Below are 9,347 nucleotides of genomic sequence, written 5' to 3' on the forward strand. Positions count from 1 at the left end.
ACTGAGAATCCATGCTCTGTAATACAACTATTTAAGTTGGAAATGAATTTCACTCTTTGCTTTGGTCTTGTTTTGTATGTCACTGGCAAGAGGAAGTTTAAATGTCCGGTTATTTACGATCAAGAATTAAAAGTATTTTTAAATTTGATGCATGAATGTGAATGTTTGATAGCTTTATAAGCTGTTATACCGATTGTCATATATTTATTATGCAATCAAGGTTTTTTTTTGTTGTTGGTTTTTTTTTTTTTTTTTGCATTTTATCAATATTTTCCCCCTAACTTAGTCCTCAGTCTTACACAGTGCTGCCAATCTGGGAGGCAGGAAAAAGCTTCTCTAAGAATTGTGAAGCCATCTATCAAGAACCAACAATAGTACATCATAAGTATTATATAAGTCATATGCCTGCAACCTGTGCAAACAGCAATACTGCATCAGACATGCATCTGCCTGTTAAATTACTAGCAGGTTCCAAACACACAAGACAGACTGTATCCTCCAGACTCTCTTCAAATAATTGGAAACCTGTTTTATAAATATTGGTTATTCATGGAAATGTTTGTTTAGATGTCTGAGAGAACAACATTTTAGTAACAAAAGTGCTGAAAATAAAAAAAATCTCTAAAAATGTCTCATCTTTATTGACACCTAACATACTCAAGGATGATGTAGCAAAGAAGCTTTTTCATACTCACTCACTCATTCATTCATTCATTCATTCAATATCTGTAAGCGCTTATCCAGTTCAGGGTCAAGGGAGTCCAGAGCCTACCTGGAATCATTGGGCGCAAGGCAGGAATACACCCTGGAGGGGGCACCAGTCCTTCACAGGGCAACACACACACACACACATTCACTCACACACTCACACCTACGGACACTTTTGAGTCACCATTCCACCTACCAACGTGTGTTTTTGGACTGTGGGAGGAAACCGGAGCACCCGAAGGAAACCCACGCGGACATAGGGAGAACACACAGCTGTGCTCCTCACAGCTTTTTCATACTGTTAAACAAAATTAAAATATTGAAAATATTGTGCTACTTTAATGTTTTACTTAAAATATGGTATATATTCTCTTATATATATATATATATATATATGTGTGTGTGTGTCATATATTCAGGTATGACTTCTCACACAGGTGATGCAACACCCCGTGTCACATATTGTACTAATTTAATTTTTTATTTATTAGTTTTTTTATTCTGATTTTTTTTTTCTTTTCAATGATAACCAGTAATGTATGTATTGGTTACTACACCTGATGACAGCCAGCTCTCAGTATCCTGGCAACGTCATGACGTATGCTGCGTTGGAATTGCGCCTCAAACACGATGCAGTTATGAGTGCCTTCATATGTAAAAACTACCCTGAGGCACTGATTAATGAGACAGCACAGGCAGCATTGTGGTTACTGTTTTTGTTTTAGACACAGTCAGAACTGCTTTCTCTTACCTAGTACACCTGATTTGTATTAACTTATTAGAAAATTCACTTGTGGTGAATAGAGAAAACATAAGAATGTGATGAGAACTGGGTTCACAAGAACTCCCTACCACAGAGGGAAGACTCACTCCAAATCAGTATGCGTCAGTCATATGCTGTGGCATTTTCTGTTCCCAGATAACCCAGCTGAAAACCCATATGGGGTTTTGGAACAAACATATCAAAGGGTGCTCTTCACTGCTTCAAAACACAAACTGGCAAGAATGATGTTTAATTTCTCCAGAACCATCCCAAAATATAGAGTCTATGGCAATGTGCATTGAGGCTGTAGGCTTGTGTTGGCCAAAGCAGAACAATTTTTTTTCAGATGTTCACTAAAGTGAGCTTTTAGACTCATCAAACGTATCCAGTAACATAATGCATGTGCAAGTGTAGGAGTAGTAGCCTAGTGTATTATTTCAATTGACGAATATCCTAACAAATATTTTGATTAGTTCAATTTCACTGTCAAAGTTTTATTTTGGGGTTGTTCTTCTGAACAATTTTATGACAATAATGATTCTATGACAAATATCAAATTTAGGTCATCTTTTTCAGTATGATTTTGAAATTGAATGAGGTATAGATTGAATAATGACGCAAGTCATTCTGACAGATAAAATTTTGTTTTCATAGTAGCAAACAAAGTTAAGTACGTTTGGTATTAGGTGTAATATGAGAAAGGTATTGCTGCAGGCTGGAGCAAAGGCAGGTGCAAGTGAAGTGTGGAGGACATGTCAATCATTTTCAGCTAAAGATAATTACAACTTTTTAATTAATTTTTTTTTTCTTTTAAAGATATAACTTATGTCTTGGACAAACAACATTTATGCTTTCCTTCAACACATAAGTGATGAGAAGAAATTACAGTTGACTTTGACCTTAAGAAATAAAGTTATTATTTATATTCAATCACATTAATTCATATGAGGATAATAACATTAAAAACAAGACAAATAAGGTTATAACAATCTTTATAAAAGTACCATTCAATTATATGTATAAAATATAGCAACATATAAAAACAATAGTATCAGGTGTGTGTTCACATTTCTAGTTACACCAGAGTTCATAATTTTTATTATAATAATAACAAAATAATAATAATAATTACAATTTTTTTATCCTGAACATGACACATTCTGCACAAATGAATATTTTACCCACCCATGGCTCCATAAGCCGCTGAATTTCTACTTTGACAATATGACTCTGTTGTTATAGAAATAAAACAAACCAACGTGAATAATTAAGTCTGAGAAAAATAAGATAATGTTAGAACGTGTTTGACCGGGTTGTTTAAATATTTTCAGTGCTTTCTGCTATCGCTCCTCTTACACACGCCCTCTATCATTCCTCCCCACCCCAGTAGGTGGCGTACCCCACTATTTGAATGCTTTTACCCGAGGTCGCTGTAGTTTTTAATGATGTTTTACAGTATTTGCAAAAAAAAAAAACACGAGCAGATTCTGCTTCGCCGCATTTCGGGACATTCGGGAACATTTTTGTATTTTTAGGGCAGAGCCTTCCAGACAGTTTCTGTCTGACTCCGTTTCAATGTATTTGTTTTTAACCATAGCAACGCTGTTGTCGCTTTCCTTTGGGGGAGCTAAAACTTGATTGGCAACAAAACTAATATCTGATTGGCTGCAGTCGAAAATGATTGACAAGTATAATTGACCCGCCCACTTGTCCCTCCCACTTGTGCTCTAGCCGGCGTCGGCACACGTCGGTGACGCAGGTAATGACGACTTGGAAACCGGAAGCTCATCACTCTCCTGAGCACGACTCCTGACAAAAACAATGAAAGCAATCATTCAGAAAGTCACTAAAGCGAGCGTAACAGGTGAGGAATAAATAAGGGCTCTGTTTAAAATAAAACTAAAACTTATATGTAAGACTTTCTGTGGAATTCGCTACATAAATGTCATTAATGTTCGAAGCATGTTCTTTGAATGAGCGGAGGTTGTCGCTGCCAAATAGTCTCATGTTACTGGGTGTGCAGCAGAACACCGGTTTAACATTAATCTTTGTGGCCAGACTTACATTCCAGATATCTAATTTATTTTAGACTAGGTACATTAATATATATATATATATATATATATATATATATATATATATATATATATATATATAAATCTTTACAAATTTGACTAGTTGGAAAGACATCGTTAAGGATTCAGGTGCTATCCAGTAAGCCATTCCACGTTTTCATTGGTTTTGATGGGAACCAAGGTCTGTTTTAACAATGGCAGTACCATAGTTAAACAGAAAAAGTCAATAAAGGGTCATGATTTATCCACTGTTTACAGCAGGTTCAGATTATCATGCACATGCTTCAAGTAGCCCTGACCACGGAGCCCCAGAATGAAACAATTTTAAAAAGCTTGCCATATGTGTATGTAGTTACTGATATGCAAGGCACCTTTAAATGAATATGTGAATAAATTAGGCTAAGAAATGTAAACAAAGGCCTGTTATTTTATTAACAGTTTGTAGCCATACACTTTGTTTAATTTTTTAAACTCTGTGTTTCTGCAAGTTGGGGAGGAACAGATCAGTTCAATTGGGAAAGGCCTTTGTGTTTTGCTTGGGATTTCAGCTGAGGATACACAGAAAGATGCAGACTACATGTGAGTATGGCTCTATGTTGATTTAGCTGGTGGTGTGTGTGTGTAGATAGTAATGCCTGGCCCAAACTACAGGAAAATCAGGATGATTTTGAGGATGTTTGTAAAATGATTCTCTCCCCAGATTCTTCTGGAGTTTGGGGAGTCCATAATTCAATATGTACTCTTTGGATCTTGAAACATATTCAGTATATTTAAGATTTAGATATAAAATGGAATATGAGCTAGGTTTGCAAAATAAAGAGAGTGTGTGTATATATTTGTTGCTGTTGGGACAAAATCCTGTACCATTTATTTTTGACATTATTTTTACATATACTTAATATTGTTTAAATATTTAATGATGAATTAACCCAAGGAAACGATCCAAGATTACTTCGGGAGAAATAAATGCCATTAAAATTTACAAAAGGTCTTTCTCCTGTAAAAGTGCTGTTTTGAAGATAGTTCTGACAGCAGTTATTTGTATGTTTGTGTCTGTTTGTGTTCATCAGAGTCCGTAAGATCCTGAATTTGCGTATATTTGAGGATGAGAATGGTCGTGCATGGAGTCGCAGTGTAATGGACAAAGAATTTGAGGTGCTTTGTGTGAGTCAGTTCACACTGCAATGTATTCTCAAAGGCAACAAGCCTGACTTTCATGCAGCCATGCCTGCTGAATTTGCTCAGCCCTTTTATAACAAAATCCTGGAACAGATGCGGACTGCATACAAGCCAGAGCTTATCAAAGGTAAGACATTGCTAGCTTTTGTAAGAGGTTAGTAAGAAGACTTTATTGTTTTGTATATTTTTAACTTTAGATTTATTATGTTCATTAATATAGGGTAAAATATTTTAATGTCAGTAGAATGCAGAGGCTTCAGCATAAATTAAACAGTTTTCTCCAAAATATATTGGCAGCTCTGGTATATACGAACAAAATTATTATTTAAAATATTATCAATAACTTTGTTCAAAGTACAATGGTTGAAAAAATACATATTTTTTTGTCAAACCCCACAAATTTGTGTTCCACAATTACTATAATAATAATAATAATAAAAATATTTATGTAATATTTTAAAAATGGGGCATTCTCTTTGTGAAATCTTTTTATTTGCTATAGAACAAGTGGTGGTAAAAGATAGGGGTTTTAATGATAAATGACAAATGTCTATCCAAAAAACATTTGGATACATCACTTGGATGCACTCCAAAGAGACTTGACTTGAAAATGGACAATAAAATGTAGTTTTGAATGTATTGCCCTTTTTATCTTCCTAATTCCTGACAGGGTATGAGTGACAGATGTATTAATGTTTCTGATGTTCTTTTGTGTTTAGGCCATTAGATGGGGTTGAGGACTACATTTTAGTTGCACCTCACTTAAACACCATTTCCCTGTTATTTGATGACTCTATCAACAGGATAAGTAATAGGGAAAGTGTTTTATATACTGTATTGCTCGTAGTTAGCAGGGGTGCCAGTTCTTATGGAGAGCACTGTAGAGGTTTTTGTTTTCTCAGTTGCTACAGTATTGATTCAGCACTTACAAGGTAAAAAATCTATCAGCCATTTCCATTTTAGCACTACTTACTTATCAAAGCCTATAGCATTGTTAGCATATGTTTAAATAGAAATAACATAGACTAATGAACAGAACTAATGCTTTACTTACTATTGTCAATAGAGAGTGTCAAACAATGTAATTTCAGGATTAAGAGGTGTTTGGAAGAATCTCATATATGGTTTTTAGTGCGAGGGCTTCATTGTAGTAAGTATGTAAGTGTGTGGTCAATCAAATAGAAACTGTAAGTCTGTAATTATGTGTTTTAGATGGTCAGTTTGGTGCCTACATGCAAGTACACATCCAAAACGACGGACCTGTCACCATTCATCTAGAGTCTCCTACTGGGCCCACAGATCCTAAACAAGTACCTTACATTTATCATTGTACATCTGTTTACTGGGAGGTGTAACTTTTTAATGTAAAATTAATTTAGCAGTAAGCATTTGGCTGTGACATATGAAAGTTGGGGATTTTTATTCACTCATATAGTGAATTACGTAAGTCATAAAACTACAATATATACATTCAAATATCACTAGATTTCAGATTCCCACAAATGAATAAATTAAAAATGATGCTGTATTAGAAATATATAATGGAATGTTAAAATCTAGATTCAGTAATTTCATGACTTGTGTACTACACTGGGAGTATGGAGTGATTTGGGATTTAACCTGTTTTGCTCATGCTTCATGGTGCTTTGATGTTTCTCTTAAAGAGGTACTATGGCCCCCTCTACTGGACTAGCATGATAATGCAGCCATTGTCACATTCGTTTGGACAGGGATATTTAAAAAGACAGAGCTGTAATTCTCAATTTTTTAAAATAAACTACTCTGTGCTGATGGGGCCTCAGTGGGGAAACCCTCCACCCCCCCACACCCCGTCCACAAACACACAGTGCCAGTAGCCTCTGGAGGGTGAAGGCAGGCATGTGCTTTCTCAGAGAGACGAGGCAAGCCCACTGCTCCTTTACAAATTGCAGGTGATGCAACTCCATTAAATAATTTAGCCAACTGATGGAGAAAGGAATCTTCATAGATTTGTCACATCAGCTGACATGGGCAGTGATGGGGAGCAAGGGGTGTGCGTCTTTCCCAACCAGAGAGTTGGTCATTTAGTACATTCATTCATTATCTGTAACCGCTTATCCAATTTAGGGTCGCGGGGGTCCAGAGCCTACCTGGAATCATTGGGCGCAAGGCAGGAATACACCCTGGAGGGGGCGCCAGTCCTTCACAGGGCAACACAGACACACACACACACTCACTCACACCTACGGACACTTTTTGAGTCGCCAATCCACCAGTTTTTGGACTGTGGGAGGAAACCGGAGCACCCGGAGGAAACCCACGGGGAGAACACACCAACTCCTCACAGACAGTCACCTGGAGCGGGAATCGAACCCACAACCTCCAGGTCCCTGGAGCTGTGTGACTGCGACACTACCTGCTGCGCCACCGTGCCGCCCCATTTAGTACAATGGAATGGAATTTTAGGATAGGTGTAGTAGCAATGTTTATTATGCACCACACATTCCATTTCTGGAAAATTTGGGATTTTTAAATAAAACATAATAAAAACAATACCTTTAACTATAAGCAGGAGAATATAAAAGGTATAAAAAGATGGGCTCTGCCTGTGCTGCAGAGTGGAGACATGGTAAAAGGGGTGCATCATTGCCCATTGCATGGCTATCTTGCGTATGTGTGAAAGTACCATTGATATAGATGGGAATTTTTGGATTTTCAAGAGACATACTACGTACCATGCAGCATATATTTTCAGGCAGTTATCTCAGCAAGATTCCAGGTCTCATTCTGCGCATGCTAAAACAGTGTGGCTTTCTGCATGCATGTGCTTGACTGCTCTGCCTGCAATCCAGATCTGTCTTCTATGGCCCATCATGAAGAGGAAGTTCAGACAATGGTGACCATAGAATGTAGAGCAGTTGAAGTCTTGTTTCCAGACAATTAAAAAAGTGTAATAAATAGGCAAGGTGACATAACTCAGTGATAAAGATGTCTTTGTCCCTTTTATTTTTAAATATGTTGCTGGCAAAATATTTACATCAGTGAAAATGTTGAATGTTTGTCTTGGGTCCATCCTGCGGTTGAAAATTTAAAAAAAGAAAACTTTATATTCTTGTTTTTTTGCATTTCTAGAAAAGTAACTTGTATATAATGTAAATAATTAATTGACTGATTGTTTGGAGCAAAAAATCTTAACTCATGTTCAGTATTGTTGACTGATTCTGATTGTGCACCTGTTAATAATGATACGCATTCTTTCATTGTTTTACGATTATACATTATAATTCTAATATTTTTTGTGCTGTGTGTAAGATCGCAAAATTGGAAAAGCAGCAGCAGCGTAAGGAGAAAACACGATCAAAAGCCAACTCTGAGTCAGGCAGAGAGAAAGCTGCCTTACGCTCTAAAGGAGACACCAATGCTAGTAGTGGGGCAGAGGGAGACGTGTCTTCAGAAAGGGAACCATAGCTATGGTGAGGTTCAGACCTTGCAGTTCCTACACAGAGGTGGCAAATTAATTTGTCAAATGGAAGAATAACATCTATGGTTTGTTTGTCTCCTAGGAGTGATTTTTTTGGACAGAGCTGTCCACTCTCCAAGATATGGACTGCCATCTTCAGGGACTCCACAACAATGTACAGCAAACTAAACCTGACTCATATAATCACATGGTCATTACTCTACCAACTCTCCCTACCATCACCCTTCTTAACCAACTGTACAGCCTTAATATCTTCTAAACTGGAAGGTGAAATTTGCCAGGATATACTGTCATCAACATGTTTTTGCTGTTCTGGAGTAAAATGTGAATATTTATTGAGTTGATGTAGTGTACTGTCATGGTTACCTTGAATGTATACTTACATGTGATTTTCTTAAAAATAGATATCTGAATATATGAATGATAAATTTGTCTTTTTTTTATTTATTAAAAAATGCTGTAAAACGTTGTTTAAAAAGACCTTTGCCATATAAACAAAGTTTAGTAAAAACCAAATGTTTGAATGTGTGTTTCACTTCAGTATGTTCATGTTTTAAATACACCCTCCAGTGAAAATCTATTTTTTTATTTTTTTTACCTTGCATACCTGTCCATGTGATCTTTCTATGCTGTAAGACCTATCATGAATGAAATAAGCAGCCAGTGCCATGGCCTAATATTTTCACGTTGAAACTTAGTTGTTTCAAATGGGTGGATTCAGTCAGCCAGGGATTTACGCATCACAAACCTAAACATGTCCTATCAATTTGCAAGGTGGGGCTCTCAGCGAATGGTAGACTGGAAAATGTAAACAGAGACAGGAATGAATTACATATTCCTAGATTCACGTATGCCGACTGAAGGCAAAACCATATAGTTCAATCTATGCATCAGGGGGTTTAGTCATTTTCTTGGAAACAAGTTCTAAATATGTTGACAAACATACATTTTTAGAGGTTTAATTGATGACTGAAAGAGGATTTTAAGTTGCTGAATGTGTATATAATAAGGAACAGAGTGAATAAAATAGATATCGACCATAAATGCAAACAATAACTCGTCTAAGATTAACAGAATATACTTTAATTATGTGTATGGTGGGTAATGGGAGGTTTGGAAGAAGGATTGGAATAGAGTAAAAGTCTGTGAAGAACAATGGGCT

At 36.4% G+C, this 9,347-nt stretch overlaps 1 protein-coding gene across 1 annotated transcript; it reads left to right on the forward strand.

The window, feature by feature from the left end:
* The first annotated feature begins 3,201 nt into the window (after positions 1-3,201).
* On the forward strand, positions 3,202-8,683 carry dtd1 (D-aminoacyl-tRNA deacylase 1). Its single transcript, XM_066665192.1, has 6 exons — positions 3,202-3,335; positions 4,035-4,125; positions 4,617-4,852; positions 5,938-6,035; positions 8,017-8,177; positions 8,268-8,683. Exons 1-5 carry the CDS (start codon positions 3,293-3,295, stop codon positions 8,170-8,172), a joined length of 624 nt encoding a protein of 207 aa, XP_066521289.1. The 5' UTR covers positions 3,202-3,292; the 3' UTR covers positions 8,173-8,177; positions 8,268-8,683.
* Positions 8,684-9,347: the final 664 nt, after the last annotated feature.

This window comes from Hoplias malabaricus, chromosome 3, assembly GCF_029633855.1.
Source record: "Hoplias malabaricus isolate fHopMal1 chromosome 3, fHopMal1.hap1, whole genome shotgun sequence".
NCBI lineage: Eukaryota > Metazoa > Chordata > Actinopteri > Characiformes > Erythrinidae > Hoplias > Hoplias malabaricus.